At 42.2% G+C, this 23,040-nt stretch overlaps 1 protein-coding gene across 1 annotated transcript; it reads left to right on the top strand.

Annotated features, from left to right (window-relative positions):
- Positions 1-357: 357 nt before the first annotated feature.
- On the top strand, positions 358-22,069 carry RCN2 (reticulocalbin 2; the record flags this gene model as incomplete). The annotated part of the gene is made up of 7 exons (XM_080691175.1): positions 358-510; positions 903-1,008; positions 7,421-7,617; positions 16,383-16,496; positions 19,432-19,528; positions 21,164-21,306; positions 21,917-22,069. The coding sequence occupies 7 exons, from the start codon at positions 358-360 to the stop codon at positions 22,067-22,069; spliced, it is 963 nt and encodes a 320-aa protein (XP_080547301.1).
- Between the last annotated feature and the right edge of the window lie 971 nt (positions 22,070-23,040).

Genomic DNA, 23,040 nt, shown 5'->3' with positions numbered 1-23,040 from the left:
GGGTGCAGGGACGGGGCTCTCTTCTCTGGGTCGCCTGGCCAGCGCCGGGCGGCCGTGGACCGCCACTACGCGTGGGCCCGCCCCCAGAGTCGCACGATCCAATCAGCGGCCGGGCCTGGAGCCCCGCCCCCCACCGCGGCCATATAGGCCGGGGCCTGGCGCGCCTCCGCAGCGCAGCTGTGGCCGGGGCCTGGGGCCGTGGGGGTCTGTTGCAGCTGGCGCCGCGGCCACCGCCGCCCTCCCCGCACCCCGTGCCCCCTGCCTCCGCGTACGCGGCGCCGGCCCCCGTGGCCGCCTGCCGGGCGCTGCTGCCAGTCGGCTCGCCTCGTACCTCGCGTCCCTCTGCCGACCAGCGCGATGCGGCTGGGCCCGAGGCCCGCGGCGCTGGGGCTGCTGCTGCTGCTGCTGCTGTGCGCCGCGGAGGCCGGCGCGGGCAAGGCGGAGGAGCTGCACTACCCGCAGGGCGAGCACCGCGCCGACTACGACCGCGAGGCGCTGCTGGGCGTCCAGGTGAGGCGGCCAGGCTGGGGGTTGGGAGGCCCGGGCCTCGCTCCGCCGCCGCCGCGGGCTTTGTCCTGGGACAAAGGGGGGCGGCCAGGCGAGGCCGGGCCGGGGCGGCCTGACAATGGGGGTCGGGCGGGGCTCGCCTGCTCTCTGGGGGACTCCTGGGCCTGTACAGCCCTAGCAACCAGCGCGGCCCGAGGGCCGAATCCCGGCAAACCTCGGGACCAGGGGCGGGATCTCCGAGGGTGGTAGGGACGGGGCCTTGGACCGCAGGTATGGGTCATCCCCAAACCCTAAGGCAAGGAAGGCATCTATCTCGTAGCCCTCTCCCCCCAACCCACCATTATGCCCCACTGATATTAATGCTTGGTCCTCTTGTGTGCCGCTTCCCCTCAAAGGAAGACGTCGATGAGTATGTTAAACTTGACCATGAAGAGCAGCAGAAAAGACTGCAGTCGATCATAAAGAAAATTGACTCGGACTCAGATGGCTTTCTCACTGAAAGTAAGGACTCCTACACGATCAACAATGGAGCAATTCCTTTGTAGGAGACAAACGTCTTAAGCAGGGGTATCTGTTGAATGTAGATCGCTAGTGTTCCAACAAGTTGAGAGGTGCCTGTAACATGGAGAGTAGTTTTATTCCTGGAAGGTAGGATACCAAGTAAAACTCGGCGCTTTCTGCTTTCTCGAGTAATATGTAAACATCATTGACTATACGGTATGTGCAAGTCATACCTTGAGACACCCTTTTACCTTATGTTTGTCAGTGTTGGCAAAATGTTGCATTTTAGAGAAATAGGTCCCCAGACCTTCATAAGATAGTAAATGATTTATCATGCTTTTTGATAGTTGCAATTTTAGAATTTGAAGAATTTGCTTCTTTATATAAAGACCCATTGCAGGGGGCTGCAGTGGCACACTGCTGTAATCCCAGTATTTGGGAAGCTGAAGCAAGAGGATTGCAGGTTTGAGGTCAGCCTCAGCAACTTGGTGAGACATTGTTTCAGAATAATATCGGGATGGGGGTGTGGTTCAGAGGTAGAATGCCCCTGGGTTCATTTCCCAGTACCACACACAAAAAAGTATATAAGTATGTTTATTATAACAAAATGTTGAAGCTGGTAGAAGCCTGAGAACGATCTTACCCACCTCTCTTTGTAGACACTGAAGTCCAGAGAAGAAGTGGTTTTTTTTTTTTTCAAATAAGTGGCAAGGTCAGGTCTAGAGTCTAGGTATCCTACTCTTAGTTTAGTTTTTAATCCTTGGTTCTAAAAAATAATTTTAAATCTGAGTGCTCAGCCAGGTGAGGTGGAGTATACCTATAAGCATAGTATTTGGGAGGCCAAACTCAGCAATTTAGTGAGATCCTGTTTCAAAATAAAAAATAAGGCTGGCCGGGCGTGGTGGCGCACGCTTGTAATCCCCGCGCTTGGGAGGCAGAGACAGGAGGATAGCGCAGGTTCGAAGCCAGCCATGCGCGCTGGCTTAGGAGACCCTGTTTCCAAATATAAAATGTAAAAATAGGTCTGGGAGTGTAGCCCAGAGGTAGAAGGGTTTCCAGGAACCCCAGTACCACCAAAAAAAAAGCTGGATGTAGCTCAGTGGTAGAACCCCTCCCCTTCCCACCTCCCAGGTTTAATTTCCAGTACAAAAAAAAAAAAAAAAAGTCTGCGTGCTCTTAGGTAGGTTTTCTAGTGAAAAATGAAATGCACCTTTCAAAGAATGTTGAATGTTGTAAGTAAATTACTGTGTAACTGTTTCTCCCCATTGTTCTTTTTTATTTTTAATTTGTGTGTGTGTGTGTGTGTGTGTGTGTGTGTGTGTGTGTGTGTGTTACACTCCCAGACCTATTTTATATTTTATTTGGAAACAGGGTCTCACTAAGTTGCTGAGAGCCTCACTAAGCTGAGGCTGGCTTTGAACCTGTGAGATCCTCTTGTCTCAGCCTCCCAAGCGCTGGGATTACAAGTGTGCACCACCAAGCCCAGGTCTTCTCCCCATTGTTTAATTCAAGTAATGAACCCTAACGATATTTCAAGTTGATCTTCAAAACATTTCACAAAGTTATTACTGTGAATGTAAGTTAGCTGTTTGTTTATAATTCTCTTAAATATATTGGTCAGCATCCAAAGAATGAATTGCAGGAGGGAGAATTGAAAGTTGGTACTTTTTTTTGGTGTGTGTGTGTGTGTGGTACTGAGGTTCCTGGAAACCCTTCTACCTCTGGGCTATACTCCCAGACCTATTTTATGCTTTTTTAAAATTTTTGGTGTTTAGGGTCTCTTAAGCCAGTGTGGCTGGCTTTGAACCTGCTTGATCCTCCTGTCTCCGCCTCCCGAGCATGGAGATTACAAGCATCCGCCACCACACCCAGGAGGAAAATTTGTACATTTAAGATGTGCCATTAAAAGTATTCACATTGGCCGAGTGTGGTAATCCCCGCTCACTTGGGAGGCCCAGAGACAGGAGGATCACGCAGGTTCGAAGCCAGCCATGCTGGCCTAAGAGACCCTGTTTCCAAATAAAAAAAGGTCTGGGAGTGTAGCCCAGAGGAAGAAGGGTTTCCAGGAACCCCAGTTACCCCCCCCCAAAAAAAAAGGAATTCACATTGGCCGGGTGTAGTGGCACACGCTTGTAATTCCTGCACTTGGGAGGCGGAGACAGGAGGATCACACAGGTTTGAAGCCAGTCATGCTGGCTTAAGAGACCCTGTTTCCAAATAAAAATATAAAATAGGTCTGGGAGTGTAGCCCAGAGGTAGAAGGGTTTTCAGGAACCCCAGTACCATCACCAAAAAAAAAAAAGTATTCACATTAGTCCACTCAGAAATATTAAAGCCTTGTTCCTTCTACTTAAAAAACAAAATCTCTGAACTCTAGATAAGAATGAATAGGTTCATCTTCGGTTACTGTAGGATATACATAGAACAAATGGATTTGGTTGGCATAAGTGGCACCTGATGCAACCTAGATATGTTCAAATATTTATATATATATATTATATATGTTTTTTTGTGTGTGTGGGTTTGGGGATGGAACCCAGGAGCATTCGACCTCCAAGCTAGACCCCCTGCCCTATTTTTTATTCTTTTATTTTGAAACAGGGTCTCACTGAATTGCAGAGGGCCTCACTAAATAGCTGAGGCTGTCCACGAACCATGATCCTCCAGTCTCAGCCTCCCAAATGCTGAGATTACAAGCGTACGCCACCACGCCTAGTTGATATGTTCAAATATTTAATAATAAACTTAAAAAAATTTTTTTTTTTTTGCAGTACTGGGGATTGAACCCAGGGGTATTCTACCTATTTTTTATTCTTTATTTTGAAACAGTTGCAGAGAGCCTCACTAAGTAGCTGAGACTGGCCGTAAACTGCTATTGTCTGGTCTCGGCCTCTCACGTACTGGGATTGCAAGTGTGTGCCACCACACCTGGCTTAAAAAATTTTTAAAGTAAGAACAAACTTAACCCAAAACTTCATTTTACAGAAGAGAAAACAAAAGCTTGAGAAGACAAGCTACCCTCTAATGGCAAAGTGGAAGTGTGAATCTCTTTTTTTTATCCGTCTTAAATTTAGGTTTCTACTATGCCATGATATCTCTTTACTTTAAAAAATTTTTTGTGGTACTGGGGATTGAACTATTCTACCTCTGAGCTACACCTCCAGCCCTATTTTTTATTCTTTATTTTTTATTTATTTATTTATTTATTTTGGTGGTACTGGGGTTCCTGGAAGCCCTTCTACCTCCGGGCTACACTCCCAGACCTATTTTTACATTTTCATTTTTGGAAACAGGGTCTCCTAAGCCAGCGCGAGCGGCTGGCTTCGAACCTGCGCGATCCTCCTGTCTCTGCCTCCCAAGCGCGGGGATTACAAGCGTGCACCACCACGCCCGGCTTATTATTCTTTATTTTGAAACAGTCTCACTAAGTAGCTGAGGCTGGCTGCAAACCTGTGATCCTCCTGTTTCAGCCTCCCAGGAGCTGGGATTACAAGTGCGCACCATTAAGACTGACATGATAATCTTGTGTGTGTGTGTGTGTGTGTGTGTGTGTGTGTGTGTGTGTGGTACTGGGAGTGGAACCCAGGGGCTTTCTACCTCCGGGCTATACTCTCAGACCTATTTTATATTTTATTTGGAAACCAGGGTCTCACTGAGTTGCTGAAAGCCTCACTAAGTAGCTGAGGCTGGCTTTGAACCTGTGCGATCCTCCTGTCTCAGCCTCCCAAGCGCGGGGATTACAAGCGTGCGCCACCATGCCCGGCTATAATCTCTTTAAATAAAGATTCATGTACTTAATGAAACCTTTGTTCTACTTATGGACCCTTAGGAGATTTTTTCTAATATTCACTTTGAGGGCCGGGACTAGATTCTACAGTTTATAAGAGACAAAAGTTCTTAAGCCCAGCATGGTGGCAAGCCCCTGTAAGTCCCAAGGCTGAGGAAGAAGGATCCCTGGAGCCTAGAAGTTTGAGATGAGCCTGAGCAACATAATGAGACTTGATCTCAGAAAAGGAGGGGGAAAAAAGAGAGATCCTTAAGAAGTAGCAAAACTTGACAAAAGTTTAGGCTTTTGCTGCTTATTAGCTGTGAGACCTTGGTGGACTTTTCTCAGTCTCTGTTTCCTCAACTATGAAATGGTGATGATTGTAATTGCTTTGTTTTGAAGACTAAAGACTGCATAGAGGACCTGATATGAAGGAATTATTCAATACATTGTTATATAATAGTCCTTACTCTGCCTTCATTTAGTTTCGAGAAAAATTGTCTTTGCCTTTCTTTTCATCTGATTTCTCCCAAACCAGTAGAGGCGTTCTAGTCTTTAAACCAGGTGATGCATTACCTTTCAGTCAAGAAGTATACTCATGCTCTCCTCATAAATATTTGTCATTTCCTCCCCACTTTCCATAATGCAACATGCAAATATCTCTATGAATACATTTTTTTGTTTGTTTATTTGTTTTGGTGGTACTGGGGTTCCTGGAAGCCCTTCTACCTTCGGGCTATACTCCCAAACCTATTTTATACTTTTTTTTTTGGAAACAGGGTCTCTTAAGCCAGTGCGTCTGGCTTCGAACCTACTTGATCCTCCTGTCTCCGCCTCCCAAGCGCAGGGATCACAGGCATGCGCCACCACACCCAGCTCTATGAATACATCTTAAAAAGTTGATCTGAAAGTGGACATTTGAGATTTAGAGCCATTTTCTCACGTCTTCAGAGACCAAGATTATATACAGCTATTATAGAAAGGGCATTAATTATAATTGCTTTCCATAATGTTTTATAACATGTTTAAAAGGAATATACTAGCCAGGTATGGTGGTATATGCTTGTAATCCCAGTACTGAGGAGGCTGAGACTGGAGGATCACAAGTTCTTGGCCAACCTCAGTGAGGCCATCTGCAACCTAGTGAGACCCTGTTTCAAAATAAAAGAATAAGATAGGCCTTGGAGGTGTAGTTCAGAGATAGAATGCCCCAGGTTCCATCCCCAGTAAGACACATACACACACTAAAATAAAATAAAATGAGCTGGGCATGATGGTGCATGCGTGTAATTCCAGCATTTGGGAGGCTGAGACAGGAGGATCATGTTCAAGGCCAGTCTCAGCTACTACTTGGTGAGGTCCTTTGCTACTCAATGAGACCCTATTTCAAAATAAAGAATAAAAAAATAGGACTGGGGGTGTGTCTGAGAAGTAGAAAACCCCTAGGTTCTATTCCCAGTACTGCAAGAAAGAAAGAAAGAAAGAAAGAAAGAAAGAAAGAAAGAAAGAAAGAGAGAGAGAGAGAGAGAGAGAGAGAGAGAGAGAGAGAAGGAGAGAAGGAGAGAAAGAAAGAGAATATATTCAGCTGGACATGGAAACACATGCCTATAATCCCAGCACTTCAGGAGCTGAGACAGAAGAATGGAGGTTTAGAGGCCAACGTCAGCAACTTAGCAAGACCCTGTTTAAAATAAAAAGGGCTGTGGGTGTAGCTCATAGGTAAAATGTCCCTGGGTTCAATCCCCAGTACCATAAATAAATAATAGATAAATAATTAAATGGACTTTCTATAACAGTGTTCTCAAACTTCAGTCACTTGAATACCTTTTCACAATTTAGGCCATGTCTATTTACTGTCTATTATTTCCTTAATATATTTTAATTCACACAAAAAATTTATTTTAAAGGAAAACTTTATATTCCTGTCATAAATGAAAAGCTTTTTTTTTTTTTTTTGCAATACTGGGGTTGGAACCCAGGGGAATTCTACCTCTGAGCTATACCCCCAGCCCTACTTTTATATTCTTTATTTTGAAACAGGGTCTCACTAAGTTGCAGAGGGCCTCACTAGGTAGCTGAGGCTGTCTGCAAACCGCTGTCCTAGCTCAGCCTCTCAAATGCTGGGATTACAAGTGTGCGCCACCATTCCTGGCATGGAAAGCTATTTTCTTCTTATGCATATTAAAATAAGTAGGCAGTTGTACAAATGTTTGTATCTCCTATGAGATCTATGGTAGTTAACAAAAGTAGTCTGCAGTTCTTTGGATTATATATATATTCTCTCTCTCTCTCTCTCTCTCTCTCTCTCTCTATATATATATATATATATATATATATATATATATATATTGCTGTTTTGTACAGTTGGTAATTTATTCAGCAAATATTTATTGAGCCAGGCTCTTTCTAGGCATTGAGGTGGTGGTGGTGGTAACAGACCCAAACTCTGTACTAATGCAGCTTCGACTTTAGTCTCTACACAGCTCTCTTTACCTTCCATTTCTATCAGTACTATTAAGCCAGGTCTCACTCAGTATTTGCAAACATTGAAGTGTTTTTCTTCTTTCTTTTTGAGAAGGTTGAGAAATCCTCACTAAACATCAGAATTAGTGTCAACATTCTTTGTGTTCTGGGAAATTCTCATAGGTGAACTCAGTCAGTGGATTCAGATGTCTTTTAAGCATTATGCTATGCAAGAAGCAAAACAACAGTTTGTTGAATATGATAAAAACAACGATGGTATCGTGACATGGGATGAATACAACATCCAGATGTATGACCGCGTGATCGACTTTGATGAGAATACTGCTCTGGATGATGCAGAAGAGGAATCGTTTAGGCAGGTAAGTGTGTGTGCAAGCTGTTCCTTTGATCACATCACTTGACTTCACTCTCTTGCATGAATGAGCACAAGAGGGCCTGAGGCCTAGACCGTACTGCATGGTTCTCTAGGTATCGCCTGTTCCGCTTCAGTGGTCATTTGGATACTTTCCTGTCTGGCCAGACATAGGACACTTGCTCTGTACTGCATAAATTATCCTTGATTCTGCTTTTTGTTGCTGGTACTGGGGATGGAACCCAGGGCATTCTACCTCCAAGCTACACCCCGAGTCCTGTTTTATTTTTATTTGGAAACCAGATCTCTCTAGGTTGATGAGAGTCTCACTACTTGCTAAGATGGTCCTCAAACCTGCAATACTCCCGTCTCAGCCTCTGAAGCACTGGGATTACCAGCGTGTGCCACCACGCCTGGCTCGCATCTTCTTTTTTTAGCTGCGTTACTTATTTGTTCTCATGTCCAGAGCTGCTGCGGGTGTGTGTGTGTGTGTGTGTGTGTGTGTGTGTGTGTGTGTGTGTGTTATAGGAGATTGAACCTAGAGGCATTCTACCTCCAAGTTATATCCCCAGCCCTAATTTTTTTTTTCTTGGCAAACAGCTCTAATTTTTTTTTTTTTTTTCTTGCTAAGTTGCTGAGGCTGACTTTGAACCTGCGTGTACATATGCAGTGTTTAGGGCTACTGTGCACATCTTCAGACCTGATTTTTAAAATATATTTTGAGTCACCAGTCGTGGTGGCGCACGCTTGTAATCCCCGTGCTTGGGAGGCGGAGGCAGGAGGATCGTGCAGGTTTGAAGCCAGCCTCGCTGACTTAAGAGACCCTGTTTCCAAATAAAATATAAAAAATAGGTCTGAGAGTGTAGCCTGGAGGTAGAAGGGTTCTACCCCCAGCACCACTCTTAACAATCAGTTTTCTTTTCTTTTCTTTTTTTTTTTTTTTTTTTTTTCCCCAAACTGGGTATTGAACCCAGGGACATTCTACCTACCTCTGAGCCCTATTTTTTATTTTAAAACGGGGTCTCGTTAAATCGTGGAGGACCTCACTAAGTAGCTGAGGCTATTCATGAACCACGATCCTCCTGTCTCAGCCTCCCAGATGCTGGGATTACAAGCGTGCCCACCACGCCCGTTCACTGTTTTAATGTGTACAATCCAATCCTTAAGTACATTCACCTGAGCAATCAGTCCCTCAGATTCTTTTCATGTTTCAGAACTGTACTTTGTACCCATTATTACCATTACACAGTAACTTGCCATTCCTGCCCATCTGTCTCCCCATGCCCGGCAGCCACCATTCTGCTTTCTATGAGTCTGACTATTCCAGGTACCTCATCTAAGTACAATCTTAACAATACTTGTGTCAGAATTTTCTGCCTGAAAAGGGCAAAAGAAAAAATTCTAAGAAGGCCTGTGATACTCGTGTGTATGAGTGTGCACATGTGCCAATTAGTTTGGCACTGAGAATTGAATCTAGAGATGTTCTATCTCAGCTTCATCCCAGCCTTATATTTTAATTTTTTTTTTTTTGTGGTACTGGGGAAATTGAACTCAGGGGTGTTCAACCTCCAAGATATACCCCAACCCTATTTTATTGTTTTTTTTTTTTTTTTTTTGAACAGGGTCTCTCTATGTTGCTAAGAATCTCGCTAAGTTGCCACGGCTGGTCTCAAACCTGTGATCTTCCTGTCTCGGCCTCCCAAGTACTGGGATTATAGGGTGTACCACCATCCCCAGTGTGGCTTTTAATTTTTAATCTTGAAATAGAGTCTCACCAAGTTACTGCGTGCTGGCCTCAGTCCTGTGGTCCTCCTGTTTCAACCTGCCAAGTGCTGGGGTGACATGTGCAGCCCTGCCCCATCATATATATATGCCAGATTCCGCTTAACCAGTGGTCTCTGGGTGAGCACTTGGGTGAGTCCAGCCTTTGGACTGTTTGAGTAGTGCTGCAGTGAATGCAAATCTCTTTTAGGTCTTGCTTTTTTGATTCTTCTGAGTATATACCCAGAAATGAGATAGTTAGATTGAGTCCATGTTTCGTTTTTTTTGTTGTTGTTGTTGTTTGTTTTTGGTGGTACTGGGGTTCCTGGAAGCCCTTCTACCTCCGGGCTACACTCCCAGACCTATTTTTACATTTTTATTTGGAAACAGGGTCTCCTAAGCCAGCGCGTGCAGCTGGCTTCAAACCTGCGCGATCCTGTCTCTGCCTCCCAAGCTCGGAGATTACAAGCATGCACCATCCTGCCCAGCTCATTTTATTTTATTTTAGTGTGTGTGTGTTTTTTGTTTGTTTGTTTTTGAGAGACTTCAATGCTCTTATTCCTAGCACTATACTATTTAACTCGTTTTGAAGACTTGGTACTATTATCAGTTCTGTTGAGTCATATGGTTTAACTTGTTTCAATGTAGGCAACTTAAGCATAAGTAAGGAAGGCAATTTTTATTTAAGAATTTGGAACTTTTCAAAACCTTTAATGGACAAGGAAGTCCACTAAAAGTATATTAACCCAAATAACTGTAAGCTTGAGAAATTGTTATAGGTAATTTAAAATAATTTTTTTCAAGATAGTTTTTTAAATGTATGAAAATGAATAAAATAAAACCAAATATCTTAGCCGGGTGTGGTGGCACAGGCTTGTAATCCTAGCATTTGGGAGGCTGAGACCAGAGGATCGCGGTTCACAGACAGCCTCAGCTACTTAGTGAGGCCCTCCGCAACTTAGTGAGACCCTGTTTCAAAATAAAGAATAAAAAAATAGGGCAGGGGGTGTAGCTTGGAGGTTGAATGCCCCCTGGGTTCCATCTCCAGACCGGCAAAAAAAAAAAAAAAATCAAAATCTTGTTGCAAACTATATGCCAAGGTGCTTGGACATTTGCCTCTTTTGTTTCTTATCTTGTTTGGAATGTACCTTCTAACTTTTTGTGTAGCTATGATTTGTCATTGTACGTGCTATTTATTTTAGAATTGTATTGGCCACTTGACCCCTGTTGGCCACCACTAACTCCAGGTTGGTGGTTTTCTGCTAATGATTATACATATGCTCTGCACATGCCGCCAGTGTGACAGGTAAGAGTTCCGGCCCTGAGCCAGGCGGCTGGCTTCACATCCAGTTCTACCATTTACAGTTGTATGGCTTTGGGTAAGTCGCTAAAGCTCCCCATCTCTCAGTTTCCTCATCTCTAAGAGTGGGGTTTGTCTTCATATAAATTGAAGATAATAATGATATGGAGAAACAGTAGTAGATAGTAGATTTGGTATGTATTTCTGTTTTGTTGTTGAAGAATGTTATTAAGAAAGCATGTGCAGCTGGGCCTGGTGGGGCATACCTGTAATCTAGTATTTGGGAGGCTGAGACAAGTAGATCACAGGTTCTAGGCCAGCCTTAGCAACTTATTGAGACCCTATTTTGAAATAAAAAGTAAAAAAGGGCCCGGGAAGTAGCTCAAAGGTAAAATGCCTCTGGGTTCAATCCCCAGTACTGCGTACTTAAAAAAATGAATTTGGTGGATCTTGTGAGGTGCAGTAGCACACACCTGTAAGTCTAGTACTTGTGCAGCTAAGGCAGGAAGATTACAAGTCCAAAACCAACCTGGACACCTAAGTGAGACCCTGTCTCAAAATAAAAAGGGCTGGGGTAGAGTGCCACTGAATACAATTCCCAGTACAAGAAAGGAAGGAAGAGGTGGATCGTAACAGCATAAAGGAAATAATATGTCTCCAAAATAAATGGTTTCCAGTGGGAATCCCAGAAAAATATCTCTATCTTCATGACATTTGAGTGACAATTTTTAGAACTTGATAGAAAATATATAACCTAAAAACTGATGTGAGGTGTAAAGATGAACCCATACATGTTATGTACTATTCTTCAAAATAAAAAATAAAGCTGGGTGTGGTGGTACACGCTTGTAATCCCCGCGCTTGGGAGGCAGAGACAGGAGGATCGCGCAGGTTCGAAGCCAGCCTTGCTGGCTTAAGAGACCCTGTTTCCAAATAAAAATATAAAAATAGGTCTGGGAGTGTAGCCCGGAGGTAGAAGGGCTTCCAGGAACCCCAGTACCACCAAAAAAAAAAATAAATAAATAAAAAAAAATAATAATAATAAAATAAATAAAATAAAAGTAAAAAATAAAGGATAAGCTGGGCATGGTGGTACACCCATGTAATCCCAGTACTTGGGAGGCCGAGACAGGAGGATCGAGGGTTTGTGGCCAGCCTCAGCTACTTAGTGGGGCTCTCCACAATTTAGTGAGACCCTGTTTCAAAATAAAGAGTTAAATATAGGGCTGGGGGTGTAGCTTAGAGGTAGAGTGCCCCTGGGTTTAATCCCTGGTACCACACACAAAAATAAATAAATAAATAAATAAATAAGTAAATAAATAATGAAGACTGTATCAGTCTCAAAGTTATAAACTAAGCATTATACTGTAAATAAAAATAAATCATAAAAATTAATTGGATGTCTGAATAAAATAAAATTCTCTATATGGAAATCTATTATTAAAAAATCAGCTGGATTACCAAGCCAGTAATCCGAGCTTCTTGGAAGGTTGAGGCAGGAGGATCTCAGTTTGAGGCCAGCCGAGACAACGTAGTGAGATCCTGTTTCAAAACAAAATATAAAGGTCCAGGCATGGTGGCACATGCCTGTAATTGCAATACTTGGGGGGCTGAGATAGGAGGATTGCAGGTTCAAAGCCAGCCTCTGCCAGTACAGAGACTCTCATCAACCTAGAGACCCCCTTTTTTTTTTTTTTTTTTTTTTTTTTTTTTTTTTTTGGTGGGTCTGGAGATGGAACCCAGAGGCATTTGACCTCTGAGCTATACCCCCTGCCCTATTTTTTATTCTTTATTTTGAAACAGGGGTCTCGCTAAGTTGCGGAGAGCCTCACTAAGTAGCTGAGGCTGTCCACGAACTGCAATCCTCTGGTCTCAGCCTCCCGAATGCTGGGATTACAAGCGTGCTCCACCACGCCCAGCAACCCTGTTTTCAAAACATAATCCCTGAGGTTTGGAGGTAGGCTGTCCCCAGGTTCAGTCTCTGTATAACAGAAAGAAAGAAAGAGAGAGTGGGGGGGGGGAGGGAGGGAGGGAGGAAAGGAAAGGAAAAGAAAGAAAGAGCGGGAGAAGAAGAATAAAATAAGCCAGGTATGGTGGTGCATACTTGTAATCCCAGTACTTGGGTGGCTGAGACAGGAAGATCCGGATTCGTGGCTAGCCTCAGCTACTTAGGCCTTCCGCAACTTAGTGAAACCCTGTTTCAAAATAAAAAATGAAAATCAGGCTGGGGGTGTAGCTCACAGGTAGAATGCCCCTGGGCTCACTCCCCAGCACCACACACACACAAAAAATTAATAAAATAAAAGGGCTGGTGATGTAGCTCAGTGGTCGAGCATCTGCCCCGCATGCCTGAGGCCCTAATGTAGTCTCTGGACTACAATAAAATGAAACTACTAAAATGAACTTGGTACCTGAAAAAGTTTTGATAATATTAATGATTATAAGTCAGTACCTTGAAGCAGGATAATCAAATTTGGAAACCTATCTGGCAAAAGTTTAATTCCTTTTAACTTATAAAGTCAGCTGCTGAATTGCATGTATAAGCAATACTTATGTAAGATACATTCTTGCATGTGGCTGATCAGAGTTTTCAAGACCTATACTTATGTTCTAAAATCAAGGGTTATATATTTCTTGTGTAAAATCATTAGTCTACCAAAAGGTGGCAGCTTTGTTCCTCTCAAGATTCTGTTACACTATAAAAATAAATGATTAAGGTAGTTTCTCTATATTACAGTATGTAGCAGTTTTATCCCCTACTATAATACAGACTTTTATACAAAAGGGAAAAAAAAGTGTTGAGATTCATGAAACTGGCCATCCTTTTTTGTTTGTTTGTTTGTTTGTTTTTGTTTTTGGTGGTACTAGAGATGGAACCCTTCTACCTCTGGGCTACGCTCCCAGACCTTTTTTTTTTTTTTTTTTTTTTTGGTTGTACTGGGGTTCCTGGAAGCCCTTCCACCTCCAGGCTATACTCCTAGACCTATTTTACACTTTTTTATTTTTGGAAACAGGGTCTCTTAAGCCAGCACAGCTGGCTTCAAACCTGCACGATCCTCCTGTCTCCGCCTCCCAAGTGCGGGGATTACAAACATGCGCCACCACGCCCAGCCCAGACCTATTTTTTATTTGGAAACAAGGTCTCTTAAGCCAGCAAGCCTGGCTTCGAACCTGCGCGATCCTCCTGTCTCCGCCTCCCAAGCTCGGGGTTTGCCACCACGCCCGGCTCCTTTTTGTTTTTAATTTGCAATTTTAAAAAATTGTGTGCATTGGCTTCTTTAGTATAAGCTGATGAGGTGATAGGGAACACCCATGGCCTCAGTACTTGGGAGGCTGAGACAGGAGGATCACAGATTTGTAGCCAGTCTCAGCAACTTGGTTGAGGCCCTCTCCAACTTAGTGAGATCCTGTTTCAAGATATAAAATAACATAGGGGTGGGGATGTAGCGCAGAATAGAATGTCCCTGGTTCAGTCCTCAGCACCAGACACACATAAAGAGGTACTCTTAGTTTGTGTTCAAATAGCCATGAAGTGTGAATCAGAAAGCTCTTTTTTTCTTTTTAAATGAAACCTCAGCTCATTGAAAGACATCCTTTCTTTCCATAGGCAAATTTGGCCAGATTTCACTTATTCTGCTGAAACATGGATCTTTTTGCTCTAAATTAAAGGGTTCTTTCATAACTAAACCTAAGCACTTCGTGTTTTGAATAGTGACTTATTCAAAAAGAATTTGATTGACTCCACAAAGAACCTCAAATTCTTGTTTGTCTACTTTTCACCGTGTTAAACCTGAATATAAAATGCAAATTATTTGGTCTAGTTATTTAAAATTAAGAAACATTAACTTAAAAGCAGCTATTTGGAAACAAATTACTTTTTCTTTTCTGTGATAATTGGGTGAGTGTAACTGACATGTGGAGCCTAGGTGTTTAAAAGACAAATTCTTTGGGGGAAGAGGTGAGCGCCACTGGGTATCCGTCATTGTAAAGGAGCTAGTATTTAGATAAATGGCTGCTACCTAACCTGCTATTCTAGAAGACTGTAAAGAAACAGCAGAAACACATAAAAGCTTCTAGAGTACTTGAAATTGTGCTTTAAAAAAACACAGGTTGATATGTACCAGGTTTTAAAAAGCAAAGTAAGTCCCAGAAATTCTCAAAATAAAAATTATGCAGGATTATTACTATAGCACCGTTAGCTTTCAAGGCTCTTGGTTACAGAATTACCCTTAAAAATTTTATCAAAAGCTTCCATGTCGCCGGGCGTGGTGGCGCACGCTTGTAATCCCCGCGCTTGGGAGGCAGAGACAGGAGGATCGCGCAGGTTCGAAACCAGCCGCGCGCACTGGTTTAGGAGACCCTGTTTCCAAAATGAAAATGTAAAAAATAGGTCTGGGAGTGTAGCCCGGAGGTAGAAGGGCTTCCAGGAACCCCAGTACCACCAAAAAAAAAAAAAAAAAAAAAAAAAAAAAAAAAAAAAAAAAAAAAAGCTTCCATGTACCTAATAGCTGCTGAATTATTTTACTACTTGGGCATACCATACTTTTATTAAAAGAGAGCGAGAGAAGATGGGAAAGAAAGTAGAAAAGAACATGTGTTTATTTAACCTCAACATGGGACCCAGTTAAGCTTTTGGTATGTTCATTTCTGCATATATAGAATTAGCTTACTAAGAGTAGTCTTCAAAATATTAGGTACGTAGTACTAATTGTATGACATTCTTAATATAGAGAACTGCTTTTCTGAAACATGTTAACTCATTTTTGAAAAATCATTTAGAAGAACAGAAACAATTTTTAAAAGCCCTACCAAGATTTAATACATGGTCTAAATTTATTGCTTTGGGGGCACTTAAATTATTGAGATTAATTATTAAACTTGTTAGTTCTATAGAAAGAACAGAGGTGATCCAGGTAAATACTTAATATTTTAGATTTATTGATTGCATAATAGGTATTCTCATGCCAGTTGCTTAATAGAGAGAGAGAGAGAGAGAGAGAGTGTGTGTGTGTGTGTGTGTGTGTGTGTGTGTTTTACTGGGGATTGAACCCAGGGGCATTCTACTACTGAGCTATACATCCAGCCCTATTTTTTATTCTTTTATTTTGAAACATGGCCTCACTAAGTAACTGAGGGTGGCTGTGAACCTGTGATCCTCCTGTCTCAATCTCCCAAGTACTAGGATTACAAGCATGCACCATCACACCCATATTACACTCCCAGCCCTATTTTTTATTTTTTTATTTTGAACCAGGGTCTTACTAAGTTGCAAAGGGCCCACTAAGTAGCTGAGGCTGGCCGTGAACCTGTGATCCTCCTGTCTCAGCCTCCCAAGTACTGGGATTACAAGGGTGCGCCACTAAGCCTGGCTCACACCCATCTTAATAGGGATTTTTACCTCAGTTTTGTAGATGAGGAATCCAGAGATGTAACGCTGTCTACTTTGACTGCCACAGCCCTTACTTGGCATTGCTGGAATTTAGATCTAAGTCTGACAATAGAATTCGTATCTCTATGTCTCTATGTTGCCTCTAGTAAATACTTGTTATTATTTGACCAACCTACCTGCAGTGAAATGATGTAAAGATAAATTAGATAAGGTATGAGACTGTACTTTAAACTTCACGTAGTTTATATATTTTAAGTGTTTTAATGATGTTATGGTACTAATGAGGTCATTAAATGCGTTTAAAGTATTTTAATTTTCAAAGCTTCATTTAAAGGACAAGAAGCGGTTTGAAAAGGCTAACCAAGATTCAGGTCCTGGCCTAAGTCTTGAAGAGTTTATTGCTTTCGAACATCCCGAAGAAGTTGATTATATGACGGTAAGGAAGAGAAACTAAGAGAATTGTGAGTGACTGAAGTTGTAAGGCCTGTTCATTAAGTTATTAAAATAATTTTTATAACAATCAGAACTTTAAGAGGCAGGAAGATCTAAAATTTCTCCCCACATAAGATGGAGAATTTCTGGCAGTGATGCGTTTGCTTTTGGGGAAGATATAGGTAAAGGGTTCTGTAGCCTCTAAATTGTATATGTTTATTTTCCCTCTGTCATAACCATATCACCATCAGGGCTTTCCTTATCCCTTTATAGCTTTCAGACTTGATTCTAGTTTCCCAGTGTTAGAAACACTAGAACTTTGATGTCGTTTATGAAAACCTCACTTGTGAAAGCTTTTGGTCCAGAAAAGTGGATAGGGGTTGGGGTGCGGCTGCTAGAGACCATTAATGCTTTTACAACTTGAGGCATGAGCCTTCTCGTCTCTTTGGTTCTTAAAAGGAGTATTGGGCCAACTCAAAGCTTTCAGGCTATCCTTCAGTGGTGGAGCTGGCTTACTTGCCATCACAAGGTTCAGTGTTTAATTCTCAGCACTTCAGAAGAAAAAAGAAAATACTGCCACCTGCACCCCAAACTCGTGTTGAATTCTAGGTTTAATTTAACATTCATTGAGACCCTACTAAGTGTTAACAAACTTTTTGAGAGTAGAAACCGGTGTACTGAGAAGTAAAGAGTAATATAGCAAGTAGCTGTTTAAAGACTAAATAGTCTGCTGCACGGCGTCAGCCTCCAGCTCTGGCTCGAGTCCCTGGCTATTTCAGGGAGAGAAGACGGAGCGTTTAGTTTCATGATGATTTTCAGAATATGCTGCCTAGAACAACAGACAGTGAGCAGGTACATTTTTCTTCATAGCTCGGTGGCAAGGCCCTGCCCTTTGTACTATTTCTCTGGCCATCTTGAAGCTTCTAATTTCTCACTTGGCCTAAGATACACGGCCTAGTTTAAGAACAATGCTAGGCACAATTTGAGTGCCAGAGTCAAGTTGGGGCAAGCTAACCAAATCCTAGGATGGCAAGAGGAGGTTTCTGGAACTTAATTCTTGGAGAATAAGGAGCAGTTAACAGAAGAGAGGAATGGCCAGTGAACGCTGTGAATAGCAGACACTTGGGACACGGCCTGGGATTTGGTATGGCAGCAGGATGGAACTTGAGAGCACTGTTTTAAAGAAAGTATAAACAGGAATAGTTATTTACTGTTAAGTATTGAGAGTTAGAGAGGACCCTGAAGATTTGAGCTTACGTAACAGATAAGAGTAATCTTTGTGTCCTTATGCTAAGATTCCAACCTTTTCTATATATAATCCATAAAATTTGATTTTAAAAAGACAGTATCTAGCTGGGCATGGTGATGCATGCTTGTAATCCCAGTACCTGGGAGGCTGAGACAGGGAGGATCGCAAGTTCAAGGACAACCTCAGCAAGTAGTGAGACTATCATCAACCTAGCAAGACCATTTCTAAATAAAAACAAAATAGGGCTGGGGGTACAGCTCAGAGGTAAAACTCTGAGATTCAATCCGCAGTGCCCCCCCCCCCCCACACACACACGACAGCATCTTGAATGCAAGAGCTGTTTTCACACAGACATAGTTTAATACTCGGGAATATATTTTCATTTTAGTTCTTATGCCAGAATCCAGATTGAGAGATGTTAGGGAGACAGCAGGTAAGGAAGAAATGGGAACAGTAGCTGTGACCCACAAGAGGTTGGGCAGGGAAGGAAAGAGCCAGGGTGGTAGTGAACGTGCAGCCAAGGCCTGGAGGCTTGACTCATGGGAGGCACAGAAGACGGAGCTGACGGGGAGACTGGAGTCCTGGGAGAGTCGGGAGCTAAAGGAGAAAGGAGCCACTCAGGAAATGGGAACGCTCGGGATCCAGGAAATAGCTGGGGCTTTGCTCTAGAGAAGAGGGGCCAAAAGCTGTAACTCCTGAGATGCATGAGAAGGAGAGGAGTAGGCGTGAGTAGAGGGAGGTGGAGGGAGGGTGTACGCTGCTTAACACGGATCCTTTCGGAATACTTGCGGTCTGTTTGGAAAAAATAGGAGGGTCTTTGCCGATAGAATTTTTGAGAGAATTACAGTAAGCTTCAAAGAAAGTAGAGGTGAGGTTTGAAAAAATTGCTGTAGAAGCATTAAGGAAACTGAGGCAGGAGCAGACTTTGAGCTGCTGGGAGGCCTGCTGAAAGGGCAGAAATAGTTTATGAGGACTTAATTCATATTGCCGTGTCTTTTAGACTGTGGTTGTGACAGGAGAAGGTGATGCAGGTGTGCCGGGCAGGGTGGGGATTGGCATGATAAGAAAAGCCATGCCAGGGGACAGGAAGGCGATGAGACACCGCCAAGTAGCTGAGCCCTGAAAGGTCATTAGACTAGAAGGGCCTGCCCTGGCTCGGGGGAGGGATTGGCTGGCTGGTGTGAAGCCGTGGTAGGAGCTGAGCAGATTCCAGCAGGCGGGTGAGGAGGTTTGGGAGGGGACACGGAGGTTGAGATGTTACGGGGCGCCATCCCATGTTCAGTTCTGGAGAACAGTTACGCACAGAGATGGGAAGCTCTTTCAGGGCTCTCGGATGAGTTGGGGCTAATGGAGTCAGAGAAGCCAAGTAAGAGATGGCATTCTTGACACCATGGAAAATGTGCTGAAGATAAGATCCTGCCTTCAGCGCTGGGGGAGTTTAGCAAAGTGAAAGTGGAATTCTCCAAAACAGCAGGAGCTTAAAAGGTACGGAGTTTAGAGCTACTTAGTACGTGGGGTTTGCTTCTTGCTTCTAAATTCTGATGTTTAGAAAGTTTGTCCTGAAAGTAGGGACAACCAAAATTCCTGAAGAAGTTCTTTATGATTGATTCAGATGGTCACGGGACTGAAAAATTTAGTGACCAGTTTTTTCTTCTTTCTTTCTTTCTTTCTTTTAATGAACATGCAATAGGAATTCGTCATTCAAGAGGCCTTGGAAGAACATGATAAAAACGGTGATGGATTTGTTAGTTTAGAAGAATTTCTTGGTGATTATAGGCGGGATCCAAGTAAGTCACCTGGGGGAATGTGGAAGGAGAGGGAAAAAAATTAAGAAAGAATCTGGGCATGGTGGCACGTGTCTGTAATCCCGGTACTTGGTAGGCTGAGACAGGAGGATTGCAGGTTCAAGGCTAGTCTCAGCAATTTAGTGAGACCCTGTTTCAAAATAGAAAATAAAATAGGGCTGGAGATCTAACTCAGAGATGAAATATCCCTAGGTCCAATCCCCAGGATCAGAAAACTAAAACCCTATGTCATTGCAGGTAGTTCTTAAAAGAGAAAGAAACAAAATAGCATAAATATAGCCAGGTGTGGTGGCATATGCATGTAATCCCAGTACTTGGGAGGCTAAGACAGGAGAATCATATGTTTATGGCCAGCTTCAGCAAATTAGTGAGGCCCTCTGCAACTTAGTAAGACCCTCTTACAAAAAAGAAAAATAGGGCAGGGAGTATAGCTTAGAGGTAGAATGTCCCAGGGGTCAGTCCTTAGTAACCCCCCCACACACACAAAAAAATATATATATAAATACCACATACTACTGTAGGTGACTAAGGAGATGAGAGGAAGCCAGGCATGGTGGCACACTCCTGTAATCCCAGGACTTGGGAGGCTGAGATAGTAAGGCAAGAGGAACAGTGGTTCGAGGCCAACCTCAGCAACTTAGTGACCCCCACAGCAACTCAGTGAAACCGTGTTTCAAAATAAAAAATAAAGCCAAGCTTGATGGTGCATACTTGTAATCCCAGTACCTGGGAGGCTGAGACAGGAGGATCACAGGTTTGCAGCCAGCCTCAGCTACTTAGTGAGGCTCTCTGCAATGTAGTGAGGCCCAGTTTCAAAGTAAAGAATAAAAAATAGGGCTAGGTGTGTAGCTCGGAGGTAAAATGTCTCTGGGTTCAATCCCCAGTACCTCAAAAGGAAAGAAAGAAAGAAAGAAAGAAAGAAAGGGAATAAAAAATAGAGCTGGGGTTTAGCTCGGATATCGAATGCTCCTGGTTCAATCCCCAGTACCAACAAATAAATAAATAAACTCACTAACTAACTAAAATAGGGCTGGGGGTGTAGCTCGGAGGTAGAATGTACCTGGGTTCAATCCTCGGTACCACGAAGGAAGGGAGGGAGGGAGGGAGGGAGGGAAGGAGGGGAGAATTTTATTTTTAAGCTGCTATATTTTCTTTAGATTGCTGTTTTAAAGTAGCAAACAGTGCAGTTTTAAAGTTGGTCACTAGTTTTACTTTTATTGTGAATGTCACTTTAATAGTGCAGGAGGGTATATTTTGTAAGAACAGAAAAAACTAGATATCAGATACAAGAAACTATAGTTACATGACATAAAAAACATTACCAACTTCAAATTTGGTAATACTAGATAAGAGAACAAATAGCAACAATTTAAAAAAGTACTAGTTTGTATTAATATGCAGCAGTTTTAAAATAATGAGTTTAAACCTATGTGACACTTTTGAAAATTACTCTATCTTTGGACTTACTCGGGACTTTTCACTTAAATAGTTGTGTTTCGTTGGGCTTCCTTTGTTTATTAAACTTGAACTTCACTTCCTTTATTCTAGGGCTGTCCCAAACTTCTTATTGGATACATGTGATGTTCTTGTGTATGTTTGTGTTTTTTTTACATTAAGCTGCAAATGAAGATCCAGAATGGATCCTTGTTGAGAAAGACAGATTTGTGAATGATTACGACAAGGATTTTGACGGCAGGCTGGACCCCCAAGAGCTGCTGTCCTGGGTCGTACCCAATAACCAGGGCATCGCGCAGGAGGAGGTAAGCATCTCAGAGCCGCCATGCTTGTTGATAGAAGAGGAAAGACAGCATCAGTGACGGGATTACGGGGCCCGGGGCATCGCTGCGCTTGTCCTCTCTCCTTTTGAGAGGGGTCCCAGGCTGCCCTCGGCTCTCAGTCCTTCTGCCTCGCTCAGCTTCCTGAGTTGCTGGGGCTGCCAGCATGTGCCGCCCGCCATGGCTAGCTTATTGCTGCATTTTGCATTAAATCATTGAACTCTTTTTGGTTGTCAAGTAGACAGGATTATATCGTGCGTTATCTAAGAGTATGGAGTGAACGGAATGATTCATATTTATCTATAGAGGCTCAAAGTGGATTATAATAATTTTGCTTAGCCTTGAGGTCTCCTGGATTCGATTTGAGCAGAAAAGATGCAGAACCCAGCAGAAAAGAAAGGAAATAATGAGAAAAGTAGTACACAGGCTCAATTACAGTATAATGTTTTTTAAATACTTAAACATGAATGAGTACTTGTCACACCTAAATGGTTTTGACAAATCACACTAAAATGTGAACATCTAAAATAAATTAAATCCAAACACCTTGCCGAAAATACTATAATCAACACCTGTTTGTTTTCCTTTTTGAAAGGCTCTTCATCTAATCGATGAAATGGATTTGAATGGTGACAGAAAGCTCTCTAAAGAAGAGATTCTGGAAAACCAGGACTTGTTTCTTACCAGCGAAGCCACAGATTATGGCAGACAGCTCCATGATGACTATTTCTATCATGACGAGCTTTAATCCTGAGTGCGTCTGAGTAGAATATGGGATCCTTTTATAATTTGTTACTAGCTTTACTTTTGTGATAAAAAAATTGATGTTGTATTTTACACTCTTAAGTCTTACCGTAGTCAAAGTTATCTCAATGTAGATTATAATTTTGGTCTTTTAGAAGGAAGACAGGACAAAAACCTGGTATTTATTTCAAAACATATCGAAGAAATAAAACATAAATATTGTGCCATATGACCACAAAGTCTTTCCTAAGTACTCCATCTGTTTAGTACTGTATTGTGGATATCTGAGGTCAATTTCCATACTTGAAAGAAAAATGGAGGATTTTTAGACATGCCTGAACAATGTTACTATTTAAGTAGTATGTGACTAAGCTATCAATTTTTGTTTCATTCTAAGTAGATTTAATTTGGGAACGAACAGAAGGGACAGTGTTTTTAGGTTTTAGCATTTTGTTTTAAAAACCTTTAAAGGAACCTTTAGAAAGACTTAAACCTCACATGTTAATGTTGAGAAGTTCTACTTAATTTTAAATGGTTTCTATAAAGGGTTTTGTTGTATGAAATAGAACTTTATATTTTTGCATATGTATAGATAGTAATTATATTTAATGTATAACTATAGCATTATGGTGAGTGGAATTTGACATTGTCCAGAACTCTTTTCATTTTTGACTGATTAAAAATGAACTATCCTTATCTTTTTATATGTTTGGTTTTTATTTTACAGATAAAACCTTGACTTCAGCACAGATTTTGTTGTATTATACATTATATTGCCTCATCCGTTTATTTGGGTAGTGAATGTTTTCAAAACTGTTAAATTATTCTTGCTGCATATTCTTAAGTTACTTTTTTTAAAAAAAATAAAAGAATCATGATAGAGTGGAGTATACACCTGACACATTTCAGTTGCTCTTATAGCAAACATGATTTCACTGTTTGGGGCTAGAAATGTGTGTGTGTGTGTGTGTGTTG

Source organism: Muscardinus avellanarius (assembly GCF_963383645.1).
Source record: "Muscardinus avellanarius genome assembly, chromosome: 3".
Lineage (NCBI taxonomy): Eukaryota > Metazoa > Chordata > Mammalia > Rodentia > Gliridae > Muscardinus > Muscardinus avellanarius.
The sequence above is the reverse complement of the archived record's forward strand: the minus strand, read 5'-3'. Positions and strand labels throughout refer to the sequence as shown.